We start from the raw sequence: 20,571 nt of genomic DNA on the forward strand, positions 1-20,571 counted from the left end.
CAATCAAAGTCACCCGAGCAGCCAACAACCACTAACTGGAGGTCACAGGGCAGCACGGGAGAAAGTACCATCAGCCTCCTCCTGGTGCTGGTCGCCGTCTCCCTCTCTCAGGGCGTCCCCGAGCCAAGTGCGTTGCTGAAATCCGTCCCCACAAGGAGGGGATGATGCTCAGAAAGCTCGTTCGTGAGCTTGAGCCGCAGCTGTGCTCTCCGTACCCGAAGGACGATTACTCACTTCAGTCTGACTCATTATAATTAGAGCAGATGGCCTTCGGGGAGCAATATTTACTTTCTGAAGTAAAATGGCAATGAGGGATTTGTCAGTGTTTGCAAGGACTGCTCATGGGTTGCAGGTCTCCGTCGCCGAAGCCGTGAGCCCCAGGAGCAGCTGTCACAGGGGTGCTGGTCCCTGGGCTCAGGCTTTGCTCAGCGGAGGACAGCCAAGACAGCACACGGTCCCCTGAATCACCGGCCAGCAGCCCCTGCCTTCAGCCCAAATACACTTTTATCAGAACAAAACAATGTCCACCTCCTTTGATATGGCCTACAAATGCTTCTACCCCAGCAAAGTGGAGTAGTTGAGACCAAGATCCCATGGGCTGGCCAAGCCCAAGACATCTGCTACGGGCCCCGTCCCGGACTGGATGCCTGGATGAAGGTAGCCAACGGAGGTGAGACATGTTGGTGCACCAGGACATCGTAGGGATGGGAGCTCACATGGGGACACGAAATCCTGGAAGCGGAGCCCAACGGTGCAGAGGTGGGAGTCAGGGAGGCCGTCTCGGAAAAGCTGATGCAAGCTTGGCTTTGCAGCTAATTCCGCTTCAAGAGGTCAAGTGTGGGGCCCTTATAACCACTCAGACCCACCCCAGCCGCTAGAAAGCATGATGTGAGCACAGAGTCAAGGGTCCCAGAGGCAACAGTGGCTCCCCCAGGGAAGGGGCTGGCCTAGGAAGTACGTGGTCTGGAGAGGGAACAGTCTGGAACCCAACCCGCCTCCAAATTCCGACAGAGTCCTCATGTCACACGCTCGTCCTTCAGTCAGCCGGGGGCTAGGTTTCCTGCACGTCGCAGGATTAGGCCGTACAGCCTCGGTCCCAGGGTCCGGCCTCTGCCGTGTGGTGAGGGTGAGGTGTGAGCCCGTAAGCTTCGTGATCATCACGGGGTGACAGAGAGGTGGCAGGTCTGCGGAAGGAGGCGCTGACCAGCGTGGGAGTCACGCTGTCTCTTCCTGACGTCTGTGAGGAGGCTGCCCACCCCGAGCCCTTCCGTCGCTCGGGGGAGAGGCCAGCCTGCGAGGCTGCGGCCAGCAGGCCGCCCACGGATCATGGAGAGCAGGACAGCCTCTGTGGAGCCACCCTGTCCCTTGTACGGAAGGACTGGATGGACGGGGGTACAACCTGCTTCCCAGAAGCACCTTCGGTCCGGATTTCCGAGGGATTTAACATCGGCTGTTGGAGACTCAGCCTCGAACACGTGGGCTCCCTCCTGGAAGCTGCGGTGCCCCTGTGTGGGGCCAGAGCCACCGAGGGAAGGCGAGCTTGGTCTCCTCGCTCTGACGGGCGGATCAGTGTTCCTGCCGCAGCCTCCCGGCCTCCCCTCACTGGCTGACTCCCACTGGCTAGACGAGCTTTCCGGATCCTGATGACTGCGTGTCTGGTGCTGGGGGCCCGTCCAGGAGAGCTCTGGGGCCCACGTCCTCCCGTTCCGTTAGACCGTTTCAAGGCAATGGAACTAACATGCAACCAAGGGACTATAATCGTGCCACTGGGAAAAATAGGACCATTTTAATTCCCGAGACAGAAGACGGACTGTCTGATACCATCTCACCCCAAGCTTTTGAAAAGAATCATTTTCTGTGTGATTTTAGGAAAAGACTTTTTGAGATGCAGCTTTACGGACTCAGCATCAAGACTCGGGAGGGCTCCGTGAGAGGGACCCGGTCGCGTCACCTGACCACAGCTGGCAGGGGCTTCCTGCAGGGGGCGCTGCAACCTCCCGGGAGAAGATTCCCGCGATGCTGGGGCTGGGACACACTGGGAGGGAGTCTTATTCACCCCTTCACTCAGCATGGGAGCCGCTGGCTGCAGCCCGACAGCTGAGGGTTAGGACAACACCCAGGACTAGAAACTCCATCTCACCCCAAGATTTGGGGTAACACTGCGATTCTGCTCATTTCTGTCGACAGTCCCTTTGACCAGGCTTATCCCCCTGACCTCACGGTAAGTCTGCGATCCCCACACAGCTACAGTTGGGGTATCGGGATTTCAGGGAATCAGATCTGGGAACCACAGCACACTATCCCAATTCCAAGATGCTTCTCTAACAACAACAAAAACGAAATGGTCATGGTACACATGCAAATATTTAGGTGTCCTTTTCCAAAACGTGGCTCTCACAAACCCAGACACCGAGTGTCCTGAGACAGATTCAGCCTCTAATGTGTACACTTCGTCAAGTTCAAACCTGGTCCCCGAGCTTGACTGGCTTACCAGCTGCTGGCCTTTGGGACCCCAGCCTGCATATTGAAGTTTTGCATTGCTCACTTCCGGTGGGTCCAGACTTTGAGGGTCCCTGAAAGAAAACAAATACACAGAAAAATAATCAATCAATCCATCCATCAATCAACATGGTGGGAAACAAGAATGCTCTGTGTTTATCCTCCAGCTCTAACTCACTCTCCTCTTCCACTGTGTGAATTTCAGGAGCTCGCGTTATTAAATACTGCCTCAGCCTCCATTAGGTTCCTTCATGTACATCATTTACATGAAGCTGAAACAGGCCCATTGCTGCTTAACCCAGACAGTAAATATTTATCAAGAGACAACGTGCAGAGACATCTGCAGATCGATTATTAAAATATCCACACCGGTCAGCATTAAAAATGGAAATGCATGGCTATAAAGTAACAAGTCTCCATGATTTCTATCTCCATCATGGGCTTTCCTGGTGGATCGGTTTTTTTCTAAGCATAACACTAGGTCATTCTGACCTTCCCAAACCAGCAGCCTGAGGACAGATTCCACACTTCAGGTTGTGTTGGGAAGGAGGGAAGGAGCAAGGGAGGGAGAGAGTAAGAGAGGGAAGGGGAGAGGGGAAGATTGAGAGAAAGGTTTTTTCCCTTTCAAACATCATTTAGATTTTTCGTTCTTAATTTATTAACATGCAAAATACTATTCTAACAAAATCCAACTTATATACTTAAATAAATGTCATAATGAAGAAGTCATAATGAAAGGATTGAAAAAACCCAACATTTTAATACGTATAAAGTATTTCAGTATATTTTGAAGCTACTACTGTTTTCTACAACATGTGGAAAAGTTTCATTTTCATATTTCTTTCCCATGACATATGATCTGTGTTCTGCTGGATGGACCAGACTCCATCAGGTTCATCCCCTATCCCTTGGCTGTTTTAGGCTTTATGCAGAAGGCGTAGCTACGAATGCACTCATTCATCAACGGAGGGCTGTGGCTGAATGGCCTTTGGAAAAAGAAGATGCTAAATTTTAGGAGTTGCTTGAACAAAGGAGTTGAGGCAAGAGGGAAGGCAGGTAAAGTGTTGGTACTGATTCTGGGCTTGAAACAGCAGAAAATTCTACAGTAACTGCTTACTACTACCCCCAGAACAAAACAGAATATACTTAAGAGTGAAAAGTGTTGGGGAAGGTGAGAGAGTATACAGTACCCCAGAGTCGTTTTAGATGGGGTCCCTGGGTGTAAAGAGATCAGGGAAGTCTGAAGATGGGGTGATTATGTGCAAACTAAGGGCTGGCAATGACTGGAAATGGCTGGAAAGACTGACGACGGGGCAGACAGAAGAGCGGGGGAGGGGGTCTTAACCTTCCTGGTTTTGAGTGAATTTTAACAAACCCTACCATGTGTTCATTTTTAATGTTTGAAAGTATTTTCATGATGTGGGCCATTTCCTCTTTAACCGTTGGTAGGGAAAGGCTTTCTAAGGAGGACTCAAAATCCAGAAGCGATTACAGAGTGACACATTTGACCATGTAAAAATTTTAAATTTTTCACATATCAAAAACATCACAAGCAAAAGATAACTGACAAACTGGGAGAAAATATTCCTAACATATATCACAGACAAATAGCTAACATCCATAATATATTAAAAATAATACCCTAAAATGTTGAGGTTACAAAAAAAATGAAAAAAAAAATAGAATAGAAACAAAATATGAAAAATAGAATAGAAATAAAAACAGAAAAAAAAATAGAAACATTAGAAAAAGACATGAACAGACAATTCACAAAAAGGATATAAAAGGTCCTCAAATGTATTAAAAAGGACCAAACAAAGCAAAATTATAGAAATCAAGACTGAAATTACACTGAGTTATTATTTTTTACCTATGAAATTTCTCCCCTCCCCCAAAGAAAGAAAAGTATGGCCCACTGTACTGGTGAGTCTGGGAGGAAAAAGGCCTCCTCATACTTTGCTGGTGGGCATGAAAATTAGTGCCATCCTTCCAGAGTGAGGCTGGGAAATATCTAATACAGCACATACTTAACTCTTAAACTAGGAGACTTCTGGGAGGATATGCCTCCCACAGCACAAACATACACATGCAGAAGGTCATATTCATTGCAGCTATATAATGACAAACCACTGGAAACAACGTGTGGTTGAAGGAACCATGGTACAACCATACCAGGGACTATGGCACAGCTGTAAAAAGAATGAAGACCTCCATAAACTGATATGGAGTGTTTTTCATGATGGTGTATGCAAAGCTCAGCAGACTACCTACAGTATGTGACCCACCCTATAAAAAAGGGGATAAGAAAATGTGCATATATCCTCCTTTGTGAAAAAAAGAAATACAGGAAACATAAACTAGAAACCAGAGGCTAGTGATGTGTAGGGGGTTGGTGGGAAGAAGGAGGGACTGGTCGTGAGGATAAGGAAGGAGAAGCACTTCTCCGGGCATAACGCCCAGTCTTAGAGCATTGTAGGGTTTCACCTACTTTTTGCATGTTCCAAAAATAAAACTAACAATTAAAAACAATCAGTATGGGGGCGCCTGGGTGGCTCAGTGGGTTAAGCCGCTGCCTTCGGCTCAGGTCATGATCTCAGGGTCCTGGGATCGAGTCCTGCATCGGTCTCTCTGCTCAGCAGTGAGCCTGCTTCCCTCTCTCTCTGCCTGCCTCTCTGTCTACTTGTGATCTCTCTCTGTCAAATAAATAAATAAAATCTTAAAAAAAAAACAATCAGTATGTGGGGGAACCCAAAAAGGAATAGCAACACCACAACAGAGCAAAACCCTATTGTCAATGAGACACAAAATTACATGGAAGAAAGGACCGACCTAAACGACTTTGGGAAACAGTATCATGACTGGTTACCATAAAGCTAAAGACAAAAACATCGGAGGATTATGGGTTAGCAATTCTGAAACTACTTTCTGTGTGTGCTGGAATTCAACTGCTCTGCAAATATAAAAATACAGGGGGGATAATGAGAGTCAGTTTTCTTACTGTTGGAAAAACCGATTACAAGGAAAAGAGGATGGCTAAAATCAACTGTGTGAAGTTGGCCTGGAATCAGAGGCGTCAGCACTAACTCATGATTTCACATGTACACACACACAGAGCCAAAATGTAGATGTACGTGTACCCAGGGGCCAGTGTATATACATGTATGTCTTTGCTGTGTTCACAGAGAGCCCTAGAACCAACGACCCCCAGTAACAATGAGCACACCCCCTGCCCATATCTTGGTCTCTAAACACCATCATCCAATAAAAGTAAATAGGGCTCCGAGGAGATGTAACTGTGTCCAGGCTAGAACAGAAAATACAGGATGGGTCTGGAACCTTATGGGTCCAGAGAGTGAGGAAACACTCAAAAAAGACAGAGGCTAGTTTGAAGAATGTGAAGTCAGCTAAAGCTAGAGACAGCTGAGCAACAAAATAATAATAGTACGAGATTAACCCACAGAATAAAATCAATATTCATAAGTCCACGCTGATATACGTAACTAATCAAATACGTACAGCAGCTTTTCCTCACGAGGAGTCCCAATCAATAAGCATAGAACAAAGTTAGGAAAATGCGTCATATATGTGGTATTTTCACTCGAAAGGCATAACCTCACTTCAATCATGAGAAAACACCAGATAAATCCACACTGAGGCACACTTTACAGAATAGCTGACCAACAATCCTTGAAAGCGTCAATGTCATGATCAACCAGGAAAGATGGAGGAAGTGTTACGGACTGGAGGGGATTAAGGAGTGCTAACTTCTAAAGGAATGTGGGATACCAAGGCAGGGAGGAGACATTGGTAGGAAAATAGGCAAAATTCAAATAAGTGGAATCAATAGCGTGGTGCCAATGTTAATTTCCTGTTCCTGATAATAACACTGAGGTTACAAAACACTAACATGATTTCAGGAGTAGAGGAGAAGTAGGGATAGGGATAGAAGAGAATCCTCTGTACTGGTCTTGCCACCTTTCTTGGTCTAAAATTACTTTAAAATAAAAAGCTAAAGAAAATTCTCCAAAAAATTTGAATAGCTTATATCTCATTGGTTATAAAAATATTATAGAAAGAAATGAGAGTTAGAGAATTTCCCTCCCAACATACCGTAATCTTGACATTGAATCAGAAAAGTCTTCGCTACTTAGCATGGCCTAGACAGTATACGTGTCTGTATAAACAGATCAGTGAGGACGGGTGGGTTACGGAGGTGGCCTGAGTAAGGACTTTTTGCAGGTTTAAAGACAAATCTAATGAATTCATTTAATCTGGGTTTATCTAGAATTTTCCAAGCATGGAGCCACAGAATAAGGAATGTTCAAATTCCACGGTCTTACTGAATATGGACATTCACTTGGTTAGGTAGTGATTTCCAGGAGGTGTCTGGGATAACGGGGAACAGCAGGAGACGAGCCTCTCTAATCTAACAGTTGTAGATCCCACACATGCTAACTGGAGATGGTCTCTCCACGGGGACAAAGTGCCCTGGAAGATTTCACGAGCACCCGCCAACAGCACCGTGACCACCCGTGCATCCCGCCTTTGTCACCTTTCACTCTTCTGGAGGACCCACCTACGATGTCTTCCCCACATCGCCAGCACATGGGACGCATTCTACAGCGAGAAGACAGCAAATGCTAACGGGAAAGCCGGAGCTCCAGCCCCACGCCACGCGGATCAGAAGCTTCGTGCAGTCCTCAGACTAGCCTTAGCCAGGAAGGGGGATAAGAGTTACTCTTCCCCCCACAGAGTGGTCGTGACACTCAAGAGAAACAAGGAATGTCACTTTACGAACTCTAACGTGCTCTAAAGAAGGAACTGTTTCAAATGGCTGTCAGAAACATGAAAAAATGTTCATCATCACTAGCCATCAGGGAGATTCAAATTAAAACAACATTGAGATACCACCTAACACCAGTTAGAATGGCCAAAATTAGCAAGACAGGAAACAATGTGTGTTGGAGAGGATGTGGAGAAAGGGGAACCCTCTTCCACTGTTGGTGGGAATGCAAGTTAGTGCAGCCACTTTGGAGAACAGTGTGGAGATTCCTGAAGAAATTAAGAATAGAGCTTCCCTATGACCCTGCAATTGCACTGCTGTGTATTTACCCCAAAGATACACATGTAGTGAAAAGAAGGGCCATCTATACCCCAATGTTTATAGCAGCAATGGCCGCAGTCACCAAACTGTGGAAAGAATAGATGCCCTTCAATGGACGAATGGATAAGGAAGATGTGGTCCATATACACAATGGAGTATTATGCCTCCATCAGAAAGGACGAATACCCAACTTTTGTATCAACATGGATGGGACTGGAAGAGATTATGCTGAGCGAAATAAGTCAAGCAGAGAGAGTCAAGTATCATATGGTCTCACTTATTTGTGGAGCATAACAAATAACATGGAGGTCATGGGGAGATGGAGAGGAGAGGGAGTTGAGGGAAACTGGAAGGGGAGATGAACCATGAGAGACTATGGACTCTGAAAAACAACCAGAGGGTTATGAAGGGGCGGCGGGGGGGGGGGGGGTGGGAGGTTGAGGAACCAGGTGGTGGGTAATAGGGAGGGCACGTACTGCATGGAGCACTGGGTGTGATGCCAAAACAATGAACACTGTTATGCTGTAAATAAACAAATAAAAATGAAAAAAAAAAAAAGAAGGAACTGTTTCTTGTTTTTCCAGATCTCGAATCTCTGGACGTTCAACGTCTCTAAGAAGCTCTAAAGGTAATTCTGAATTCTGCCACTAACTAGCAGGAGGGCATGGGGCAGTAGAGAAACTTAACCTAAGCTGGTTTTCTCGTGTATAAAATGAGAATAAAGATGCCTGCTTTCCAGGGTTAAGCTCCAAGATCTACGGTATACGAGACAGGCAATATAGAGTTTACCGAGTAAGTGTTCAACAAACGCCAGTGTATTCCTGGTTAAACTGGTAAATAATCCAGCTCGTTGTGAGACCACAGGGATATGTAACTTTAACAAAAGGTCAATGAAGTGTCGGATAGGAGGACAAATTTGCTACAGACTCAGCGATAAAAGAAACACCTTGATTCCTGTATTACATGGGGGTAGGTTTAGCGACCTCAACCCTCAGCCCAGTTCTCACTCGTTTCTATGAAATAAACCTATATTTTGCGTTGGAATATGACAGTGTAAGATTCATTTACTTTCAAGTGGATTTCAGGGCGGTCTCTCCCACTTCCCCTCCCACATGGGGATCCCTTCTTCAATGACTCATTTGATGGTCACCCAGCCTCTGCGCAAACCTCCCACTGAATGGCTTACTTTGCACAATCCTTCTTCTGCCCCAGCCTAGCAAATGCCCAACTTGGGTTTACGCTCGACCCGCCCCCTCACATAAACACGTAGGCCCCTGGGAACTAGCAGAGAAAGCACGGGGCCGTGTGTAGTGGGCGTCAGCTGGGTACTAACCCTTCCCTCCACCACCGCCCAGTCTTGGTTAGTCATCCACCTCTCAACCGTGGTTCCAATCTGCCCCACTTTCCTAACTCCAGGACCAGAAATAGGACTTAATCTGCCAATAGGCTCTTTGCAGACATAACCGAGTTAAAATAAGGCCATTCTCAATTCAGGTGGGCCCCAACTCAGTCCTTATCTCTTATAAGAAGAGGAGAAAACACAGAACAGACAGACTGGGAGGAGCCCAGGTCACAACATCCCCTAAAAGCCGGAGGAAGAGGAAGGATCCTTCCCTATAGGTTTCAAGGGAGCGTGGCCCTGTTGACACGTTAATTTGGACTTCTGGCCTCCGGAACAGTGAGGGAGTGAACTTCTGTTGTGCTAAGTCACTTGGTTTGCGGGAATTGGTTACTGCAGCCCCAGGAAATCAACACAGCCTTCATTTCTTAGGTAAACTGAAGCCCTGAGTGGGTAAGTGATTGGTTCAAGGACACAGAGTTGATCGGCTCTTGTCTGAAGATGAATCTCCTGCGTTGGTCGGAGGAGAAAGAAAATCTCCAACTGACTTAAGGAACAAAGTAGAAAGAGCTTCCAAGACCAAAGCAAAAGCAGCCACAGGGAGGTTTTATCCGTGAAACGCTTGCGCGGCCCCTGATGGTGCTTCCTTGTGGAGCCCACGCTCCCATCAAAGCAGTGTCGGATTCCTCCTTCCCACACCGAGGACCACCGGCCGTGCTCCCTCATGAGGTCACCGCCATCACATGACTTCCTCTCATGGACTAGACTATTCTGCCGTTCTTAGGGGTGTGTGGGGGGGATGCATAAATGTATGTTTCCATTTATTTGGTGGTTGGTTAGTGCCCTCCCCCCAACTTTTCTGTCTTTTTAAAACTTTATTCATTTATTTTAAAGAACCCAAGGCAGGCTCTGCAATAAATCATCCCCGGGAGATGGACTGGTAGAAAAAATGATTAAGGAAGAATGAAATCATCTGGATTCACCATATCTCAAAAGAATCATGCAATCCATCCTGATTTTGCTTATCTGAGCAATAAACAAAACAGGACATCAATCACGGTGAATTCTGAAGAGTAAATTTGTACGGCAAAGTATATTCATTGATCTTTCTAATCTAGTTAAGGGACCAAAACGCTTCCCAACAAAAATAGCACTTGGAATAGTAAAGCTAAAAATTCCTTTTCTGGATCCTAACCTTCTGCGGCTAAAGGCATCCCAAACTAGCATTTCAATATCAAATAATACGTGTTTTCTGAGCATTCCTATGTGCCTGGCACGGTGAGTAACGTCAACATGTAAGACACACTCCCAGTACCTTAATATCAGATGCTCTGAGAGATCACGGAATAATGAGTAAATGGACGGAGAAATGGATCCATAAAAGGACCTCATTTAATCAGCTGCTGATGACTGGTTAGGGCCAGCGATACAGCGAGACTCAGGCAGAATTTAAAGATTCGTGGTATCAGTTTTGACATTCATCTTAAATGAGACGGTTAAATTCTTGAGGGCAGGGATGTCACAGGCATCGATCCTTCTGGAGTGGCCAACATTCGAGGACACGTGCTACCATTAATTTAAGTGTCAGTGTGTCTATGGTGTATCAGAAGCTCCTGCCGCAGGAGAGATCTGATACACAAGTTCTGCTACAGAACCGCTCCAGCCGCCGGCGGATGACGGGCCGCTCAGTCCGAAATGTCTGTGACATCTCCCCGTCCAGTTCACGGGGACACTTTAGTCCCTATGATCACAAGTACGAGTACTACACAAAATCACGTGGGAAGTGTTTGTAAGGAAAAGGGGGCTTGTGTCTGATTTGTTACTGTGTCCGCAGTGTCCAGACAGGTGCTCAGCGACCTGTGATGACGAAGGAAAAGAGAGAGGCGTGGGCAGGGTCTGGGGTGTTAAGTGAATGACAGAGCGGATTTGGGGGGTAAGGGACTGTTGGAAAATGGAACGAGGCGATGGGTGCGCGATTCTGGGAGTGCACGGGGAACCACTGGCCTGTGCAGTTTGAACGGACGGACTGCACGGTACGTGAGTCGCATCTCTATAAAGCCAACGAAGGGAGGAAGAGGAGAGGAAGAGGAGAGGAAGACGGGAAAACGGAACGAGAAGGATGTGAGGGAGGGGGGGCTGGTCGCGGCTGCAGCCTGCCTCCGGGTTCAAGCCTCATCTGCCGACTCCAGGTTCGAGGTTATTTCTGTTCTGCTATGTCAGCTCCTAGTGACCTGGTGCCAAGACGTCACGCCTCCCGCAGGGGCGAACGATCCCGCAGGAGACGGTAGCAGGGGGCAAGCCTGAGCAGGGCTGGGGAGGGGTCCCCATGCCCCCCCGACTGGTCAGATCTGGCGAGAAGTCTGCTGGATTATGAAGTTTGGAATAAGATGGATTCATAAACACACGAACAGTGTTTCTTCGAGTTTCTGACATTTAGCAATTAATCAAGCAACAGGGAGACTGACAGACTGCCAGAGTTTGATAGCATTAAAAAAAAAAAACCACGGGACATGGGAGAAAGCCACGTATTTGGTTTCCTCTTTCTACACTTAAAACACTTGTTTCTACTGCGTCTTGAAGGTATTCACAGACAATATGTATTTTTCTCTGCAACCATCTCTCCCTAGAGGAGCTGGGAAGAGCCCAGCTGGGATATTTACGAGATCGGTGGACAGTTCGGAGGTTTGCCGTTAAAGGTCTAGGCAGTAAAGCTGTACCCCTTACACAGAGGACATACAGGACGGGAATCTGTGTCTCGTGCATTAAGGAGGCACTCAGAATAGCCCTCACACTTACGCTGGCAGACAGCTGAGACGAGGAAGATTGCCTTTTGCACAGTGAGAACTTAGACAATCCTCTGTGTACACAATCTTCTAGAAAGTCCACATCTGAATTTCAAGACCAAGTGTGTATGGTGTAATTAAAAATGCGCATTTAATAGGCCCATTACATTCAAAGTATACACTGCAGAGAGAAAACTCTGTGAGACCTTCTGTCCTGCGGTACAAATAGGGTTTTCCAAACACGGCCATAGTAATACTCCTGGTCCCAAATACCTTTTCAGAACCTTGGTGACCCCCACCTGAAGAGGGAGTTAATTTTCTCCTGTTGACCGAGGCCATCTGATAGCATCAATGAGCAGAAGGCAGCCCCGTTCCTCCGCGGGAGTCCCGGGGACGAGTGACAAAGGCAATAACGCTTGCTCCCCGTTTCCCTTCTTTGGGAACTGCACTCACTCAGCCACGCTGTGAGGCCGCCCAAGCCACATGGAGGGACCGCACAGAGGGGTGTCCGCCAGTAGCCCCAGCTGGGGGCTCGGCTGCCGGCCACCATCACCTGCCAGCCTCCTGATGAGGCTGGCCCTGAGCCTCCGCACTGCCTTGGCGGACACCCAGGGAAGCCAGGATGGGCTGTCCCTGTTGAGCCCCGAGCAAATGGCTGATTTAGGAGCAAAGTAAATATTGTCAGTGGTAAACCGTTCAGTTTGGGGGTCATTTGGTGGTATCTGGAACATGCAGCATGAGTCCTGTGCACAGAAAACGCGAGGCAAGTGTTGCACGCAGCGTGGTTTGAGGCGGTGGGGACAAAGGGGTCTTCGCGGCATCATCAGAAAGGTGCAGACACTGTGCTTTATCGAAAGAGCAAAGCCACCGTCCCTGTGGTCCCCAGCAAGTCCCCACAAGCCGGCCAACCCCCTTAACGGACACCTCGGGCTGTCCTTCCTTCCTCCCCCTGTATTATCTCTATCCCACTCTCCCTCAACGCTTCTTGTTACCGGTTCTTACCTTTTCTATTCGCACATTAGTCATTGCTATCTGAGCGGTGCAGGATTTGGGAGAAGCCACTGGGTTCATTCGTAGTGGGGACGGTAAGCCCTGCCTCTTGGGTGGCTCCAAGGGTAAAGGAGGTGATTCATGGAAGGTGCCGGCAGCACTTTGCTCGGCAGGGTCCAGGACTGGTGTGTGGGAATGCGTCATGCGTGCGCCCCGGGACCCCGTCAGCGTCTCCTTGGCCAGTCCACGGACCGCTCAGGGAGTCACAGAAGAGGGCAGACTCCTGGTCTCGGCCCTGGCGTGCTGTCCCTGGAGAGGGACTTCTTGCTGCCCTATCCTCTCTTTTGTCCTCAACATCTCTCCTGCACACCCGGACCTGGTCCCGGCTGGCCGATGCCTCACAGCCTCCCTGCCACCAGGGGAGGCATCACACTAAGTTTGGTCACATGCACGTGGTGTTTGCAGCTTCTAGGAAGCATCCTAGAGAGAAAGGGGACGTACTCTTCTCCCCTTTGTTCTTTCCTGCTTGCTGAAAATTCGATGTGCTGTCCAGACCCGGAGCAGTCAGCAGGGAGCACGAGGCAGAAGCCAAGGGGCTGGAAAGCAGGGCGGCCGGCTCGGGTCCCTGACTCTCCGGGCTCCAGCCTGGGTCCCCTGGATGTGAGTCAGAGAGCAAGCTCTGCTTACAAAAGCCCTTGTGATTTTGGGTTTTCTGCCCCTCGCCCCGCCCCAACTCTGACCAAGTCATTCTTAATATACCTAGTTCTGGATGGATCCTAGAAATACACATCTTTAGAAGCTCTCCAGATGTTCTGAAAATAAACCAAGATCGAGAATTGGCCAGCGGACTGCCCGGCATCCGCATGTTGGCCCGTGCTCCCTCCGGATGAGCCTTGGGAACGCTGGGCAGCCCCGAGGGCCAGGCCCCGCCGACGCTCCCGCTGCAGGTAGGGGTGGGGCTCTCAGGCTGTGACCAGGAGCTGGGCTTGCGATCTGCAGACAGTAATGAGGCCTTCGAGGAATTATTTCAGACTGATTTAACTGTATACGTTGATCATAAAAAATTAAGAGCAAAACGAAAAAGAGCACAAACCTCCCCAGGATAAATCTGACCCAGAACAACCTGGAGAGGAAAAGTGTCTTCGGGGCAAAACCGGTTTAGGTTCTACAGCCAAGGAGCAAAGAAGGGCGCGGGCAGAGGCGCCGAGCTCCAGCCCCTCCATCCCCCTCCCTCCCCGGTATCGTGGTCTCAGCTCGCATGCTGCAAGCCCGTAGGACCCCGTTCCTGATCCTGGAGGCTGTCCCCCTGTCATTCTGTCCCCCATCTGCTGATCCGCCCCATCCACCCACTCTGTCGTCCCTTTCCCTGGAAGGATCCACTCAGAACTTCCAGACTGATTTTATCCAACCCGGAAGCTTATTTCCAGAATCAGGCCTGGACCAGTCTTGTTTCTCAAAGTCGTGTTTCCGAGGGTTCCGTCAGGCCAGCTGGGGCGGCGCAGGCGGGCGCTGAACGAAGCAGGAGGAAGCCTTCTGGGCTAGTCCTAGTCGGGGAGGCCCTCTGACGCCTCCCATTCGCTCTTTCCAGAGTCTCCCCAGGGCCGCCTACCTGCGACTTGTGAACGCTGAGCCCGAGTCCTGTGGCCGGCAGTCTGGAGGGACGACTCGGTGCTCCCTGAGAGGAGCTCAGCAGACTGTCTGCAGCGTCCCCGGTTGGGGGCGGCCTGCCCCAGCGGGACCCTGCTGCGGGGACGCTGATGTGTCCGGCCCCAACCGGCTGGTCGTGTGCAGGGCAAGCCCCATCCGTAACGCAGCAGACACACCCCTCCTGCGTGTCCACGTGTCTGGGCTTCTCCTCTGAACCGCCTGCACCTTGTCCCTCTCTTGGCCTCTCTCTCCTTTCTGTTGCAGTTTCTGGAAAGTGGCCTCACCTTTGTTTTTAAGCCCTCTTGTTGACTTTTCATTTCTGTCATACTTTTTAATCTCTAGGAGTTTTTGTCCTGAAACGTAAACAATACTCTCCCAGGTTGTCTCGTGAGACTAACGGAACATCTCCGAGAGGAGGCTGGCAGGAGGCTGTGTCCCGTGTTTTCTTCTCCTTGCACGGACAATGTCGGGCGAATGGGGACTCCTCACTGGCATCTGTAGTCAGGGATTTGGGGCTGAGGAGCCGATCGGCCGTTCTGAAAAGTGTGCGATGCGTTTCCTGGCCCACTCCGTCCCTGACATTGGGATCGTCTGCGGACAATCCCTAGGGTGGGGACCCTGGTGGGCAAGGCGTGGCTGCCACACGTCTGCGAGGAGGACAGGGGCAGTGGGGTCTCGCTGCACACGACCCCCATCCCTGTCGGACCTTACGCTGCCCCCTGTGTCCCGCTCTCTGAGGCCTCTGTTCTACTCCCTCCAGGAAATAAACCTCCCATCACCCGAGGACTCATCAAAGAGTCCTCGGGTTCTGATGGCTTCGTAATTTTCAAATAGTCCTTCTTGCTTCCTGCCACACCCTTCTGAAAGCACGCAGAGGGGCCCGCCTCTCACCAGAGGTGACATCTGAAGATCTGATGCATCAGATTGGAAACCACAGCCAACCAGGACAAACGGCACCGGGCGGTGGTCTGAGCGGAGCACTGCTGTGGGAGCCGAGGGCTGCTGGTGCTCAGAAGCCAGGGTGGGCGTGGCCTGGGAACTGGCCGCTGGACTTGGGGCAGCACGGCCCCCACTTCCTGTGTCTCAACTGCAAACGGGGTTGCTGTCTCCTCTCCTCTGCTCCGGGGCTTTACACCGTAACCTTTTTCACTTCTTGTCGTATCGGGGGCACCCGGGGCGCCGGGAGGCAGTGAGCTAGCTCTCTGGTGTTTGCCGGGAGACCCTCGCCCGTTCTTCCAAAAATCCCTTGTGGAGTCTTACTAAGCATCAAGCCTGTGACAGGCTCGATGGTGAGCAGTGACCCCGGGAAATCCCCAGCGGCGTACAGGTGGTGCAGCCCTGTGCATTCTGCCGGCCTCGGGAGGGCTGCAGCTGGGGGAGCTGACCCATCTGAGAAGGTCAGGGAGGGCTTCCTGGGGGAAGCACCAGTCTAGGGGAGATACAAATGCTTCCTAATCACGGTCAAAGCGGAGATTCCTGGAGGGGAGTGTGGGTGGAGGGGCAGGGCTGGGGGGACAGTCTTCTCTCCCTATAGAGAAGGAGGGGACAGAGGGGACTGCGCCTCACACCGAGACCACTTCTCACTTTGCATAAACGGCAGAGCGGACAAGGTGGCTGATGGCCGCCCCTCAGCCAGCTGGGATTCGAACCACGGTGCGCAGAGCGCATGCGGTGCCTTCCTGTCCTTTCTGTCTTCCTTGCTGCCCCCCAGGGTGCCCAGGAGCCTCCTGGCCTCACGCCCTGTACCCGCAGGTGGCGGAAACCTCTGTCTTGGAGACCTTTTTTTTTTTTTTTTTTTTTAAAGATTTATTTATTTGACAGATAGAGATCACAAGTAGGCAGAGAGGCAGGCAGAGAGAGAGAGAGGAGGAAGCAGGCTCCCAGCCAAGCAAAGAGCCCGATGCGGGGCTCGATCCCAGGACCCTGGGATCATGACCTGAGCTGAAGGCAGAGGCTTTAACCCGCTGAGCCACCCAGGTGCCCCTTGGAGACCTTTTGTGTTTATATTTGCATCTGCCTCGCCATCGGCGTTTCACAACCTACGACCTCGTGTTCCTATTTTTTTTTCAATTGTCTGTGGTCAAAAGTAAAGAAGCAGCTTTTTGCAGGCAAAGGCTTATTTGCTCTGCGCTCTGCGGTGCTAAGGACGGGCGATAATGTTAACGCGTCTTCAGCCCGGGGGCCGAACGCGCTGCTGCTTCTCAGAGTCCCAGCGGTCCCAGACGACGGGGCTGTGCCGGTGTTGATGGGCTCTTCGCCGTTTCTCTTACTTTACATAGAACGCTCAACTGTTCACAGAACTCATAAAGCTTGTCCTATCATTGGTCTGCCCACCGGTGTGGTCTCTCCAGCCGCACAGGCAACGTGAGACGTGGCCGGACCCCCCTTCGTCCTGCAGCCCATGCACAGTGCCAGGGACTCCGTGAGGACACGCGCACTGGCTGATCAGGGACAGATCACGGACTAGTCCCTGCTCCTGTCCCGACCCCCTCCCTGGGGACGTGGAAGCAGGATCTCCGCACGCGCCCCCGAGATCTTTACACTTCTGGAGACGAAGAGACCTGCCGCTCCCTCTGCTACGTCATGCAAAACCGCCTTTGAATTCACAAAGAGTCCTGGCGCGTGCTTGCCCAGTGATGCTGGAAACCAGCAGGAATTCAGTGTGGTAACATCTCTGCCCAGAGCCCTGTTGGTCCCTTATCCGTGGGCCTCATATGGGAAGTATGTCTTCCACAAAGACCGCACGGGAGCGGAGCACGCGCGGCTCGCGGGGGCAGAGAGGAACATGGCTCCGCCGTCCTCAGCTACGATCGCTTCCTGTCACTGACACCGACGTCTGCTAATGAGCCCGAGTCTACCAACGCTGCTGACCTCCTGTCCTGTGTCAGCCCGTCTCCTGGACGCTGGTTTTACTCCCTCAGACTTCGGTCTCACCACCCCAGATCCTGTTCTCTTCTCAGAACTTTACCACTGAGCCTCCTTCTTTAGCCGAGGAGGGTTTCCCTTTGTGGTCTCCGGGGGGGGGGGGGGGGGGGGGGGGGGCGCCCGTGCACACGGGAGGGCTGGCAGTGGCGGCCACTGACCTGCAGAGGGCAGCAGCGCGTCAACCCCAGGACCCCAGGGCCAGGCCAAGATGACCAGGGGACACCCTTCCTTCCCCACACCTGGATTTTCACAGTAAAGGGGGCTAGGACAGTTTTTACATCACAGGCCTACTGTCAGCTGCCCGGGCGGATATAGGCAAAGTGCTCACAACAGTATCTGTCCTAGAAACCTCTATATAAGGGACAGCCGTTTTGGGGTTGGGATTGAATAAAATTTCTGGGGTCAGAAGATAACTTTTCTAAAACACGGCTCCTTAAATAGTACAGCCTGTTGGTAGACAAACAGAAAAACACCCTGAAAATCTGGACAAATCTTCACATCAAGAATCCTCAGGCTTTCCCTCATCTAAGAGCCCGTCTTTTGGCTCAGGTCACTGTCCTAGACCTGCTGAGATCAGTTAGAGCCGAGAAAGTCCTGGGAAGATCATGTGGACAAGGCCCCTGGAGCATCTGTCTCAGCATCTCTAGCTGATTCCATTTAGTGGGGCATCCCTTACGCTCGAGAAAGGAAGAATTTTTTAAAAAGATCTTTTTATTTGAGAAGGAGAGGGAGAGGGTTCTTGCGAGCAGGGGGAGGGGTAGCGGGAGAGGGAGAACCCCGAGGAGACTCTGTGGAGCCCGACTCGGGCCGCCATCCCCCAGCACAGGAGAGCAGGACCTGAGCCGAAACCACGAGTCGGACACTTACCTGAACCATCCTGGCGCCCCTGGAAAAGAACGTTTTTGCCACTTTTTTCTTTATGAAAATATTTCACATATCATTTCACTCTCGGAAGCTCTCACTTCTCATGACAAATGTAGGATCTGAAATCAGTTCCGACTGACTTTAACGGGGACGGTGGTCGAAAGCACTAGACTTAAATTAGGAATTTTCCTTTTCAGAAGGATTCTCCTCCTCCCACCCAAATAAACACATGCGCAGGCACCCACACGTGCGCACAGACACACACTCGTCAAAAGCTTTTTTACCCAGAGCCAGTGCTCTGCTGCATGGCAAACACGATCTCTTCCTCTCCTGCTGTTTAGTGGTCGGGATTATGCTGCTCCCGAAGCAGCAGGAGACACCTTGATGGAACTACAGCCCATTATTGATTTGTCCACAGGAAGACGGGAAGTGCATCTGGGAACTCGAAATAATGATGAGATCGCTCTCACAGAAGACCTTTCTCTCCCGGGGTCCGAAACCAAGCCAAAGATAGCAAGGGGTGCCCAAGAGCCGGGTGACCTGGATTAGCGCCCTGTTGTGGATGAAATGGGCATCTCGCCGACAACGGCAAAGGGCACCTGACTCTGGAAATAAACATTTCCTGCGACCGAAAGCCATGCTTTCTGGCATCCGTGAGGCGCTGGGGATGCAGAGGTGGAAAGTGGAAGCCAGGTGTCATACTCCCCACAGCACCAACGCCATCGTCATCAGCAAGGGCTACACGCGCTGCTTATCGCCGGGGAGAACCAATGGTGCGCTACCCTTTAAGGACATGTTACTTTTATATTTCTTAGCTGACTGTGATCACATGCATTTTTTCTCTAATGCACACATGTGGCTGGTTAATAAGGACGTCATAGGCTAGAACACCCTTTCCCATCTCTGCACCCAAACTGCTCCGACAGCCGAGATAAACCGAGCTAAGCCAACCGGTGAAGGGAATCAGACCGGGCACAGGGGCTGTTGCAATGTCCTCCAGGAAGGCTGGGCGCCCAGGGCACCCTTCTTAGAGAAGCTGCTACGGGGAGGCCCAGCCGCCAGCCCTGGCCTTAGATCCCCGATGTGTTCGGTATGTCTTAGAATTAGCTGCAACTTTGCCAAATTCATAACCGTTGATGTAACTGAGAAAGGTAATTTGTTAATCTTTTTAAAAAGATTTATCTCCTTCAGAGAGAGAGAGAGCACACACACAGCGGGGAGGGGCAGAGTGAGAGGGAGAGACTCAAGCGGACTCCACGCTGAGCACAGAGCCTGACGCAGGGCTCGATCCCATGACCCTGAGATCCTGACCTGAGCTGAAATCAAGAGTCAGACACTCAACCGACAGCACCACCCAGAGCCCCTAATTTGTTAATGTTTGATGAGAAATGGAACAGGCCAGTTGGCCTGAGCGCTCACGGTAACGAGTTGGCTGGGTGAGGCTGTCATCAGAAGGTAACTGGGAGCGGGACAGAGTGGGCGGACAGGGGAAGTGGCCCCGTATGGTGAGGACAGTGTTTCCTCTGGCCGGTGGGGGTGGCTGTTGTCTGTCCTTCTGCCTCTCTGGGCTTCTCTGTCTGCGTACTGGCCTTTCTGTTCACCAGACAGTCTTCAGAAGGGCTCGGTACAATTGGCCAGGTTCCCATTTCCTACGAAATCATCAGGACGGAGCGGTCGGCACGGTCAGGGTCTGCGGCCCCGCGATGGCCGATGAGCACCTGGCAGGCACCCACAGAGACAATGGCGGTCGGAGCCACTGCATGTCGGAACTCTTGAAGGACAGTCTTTCTCCCTCTCCCTTGGGGTTCTTGGGGGGCAATGGACGATGGTTACTTTTTTTATTTATTTGACAGACAGAGATCACAAGTAGGCAGAGAGGCAGGCAGAGAGAGAGGAGGAAGCAGGCTCCCCGCTGAGCAGAGAGCCCGATGCGGGGCTCGATCCCAGGACCCTGGAATCATGACCTGAGCAGAGGCTTAACCCACTGAGCCACCCAGGCGCCTCGACGATGGTTACTTTTAACCTTATGTGTGTTCAACGCATGTGGATCTGAATTTAAGTGCGAACATATCTGTGACTCCGTCTTTCCGCGGCCCCGCGGTGACTCTGACAAGCCTCTTCAGCGGTTGCTCTGAGCCAGGGAGCAGGCAGGGGGAGGTCAGTAACACGGGGACAGGTCGGCGGGGAACCAGCTCTGCGACCTTCCGCCAAGGTTCCGCAAGTTCACCTCCAACAAGGTGAGCAGCTCCGCGCTCTCTCACGGGACAGAGACCCTCAGGGGCGACTTCCTTCCAAGCACTTCACTGCTTCCAAACCACCGAGAGCCCCTCCTCCGGCTGCTCACAGCTGTCTCACAGCCGCCAGGCCGTGGGGTCCGACACGTGGGGCCACACACAAGGGCTGGAGCAGGGCTCACCTGA

At 51.0% G+C, this 20,571-nt stretch overlaps 1 protein-coding gene across 4 annotated transcripts in view; it reads right to left on the reverse strand.

Annotated features, from left to right (window-relative positions):
* DPP6 (dipeptidyl peptidase like 6) overlaps positions 1 to 20,571 on the reverse strand; it is an 864,911-nt gene that overhangs the window by 150,087 nt on the left and 694,253 nt on the right. For all 4 annotated transcript variants that reach the window (XM_046020968.1, XM_046020970.1, XM_046020967.1 and 1 more), the window contains exon 7: positions 2,492 to 2,573. In XM_046020968.1, coding sequence (XP_045876924.1) covers positions 2,492 to 2,573 — 82 coding nt within the window. The remainder of the gene's footprint in view (positions 1 to 2,491; positions 2,574 to 20,571) is intronic.

The sequence above is a fragment of the Meles meles genome, chromosome 10 (assembly GCF_922984935.1).
Source record: "Meles meles chromosome 10, mMelMel3.1 paternal haplotype, whole genome shotgun sequence".
Classification (NCBI taxonomy): Eukaryota; Metazoa; Chordata; class Mammalia; order Carnivora; family Mustelidae; genus Meles; species Meles meles.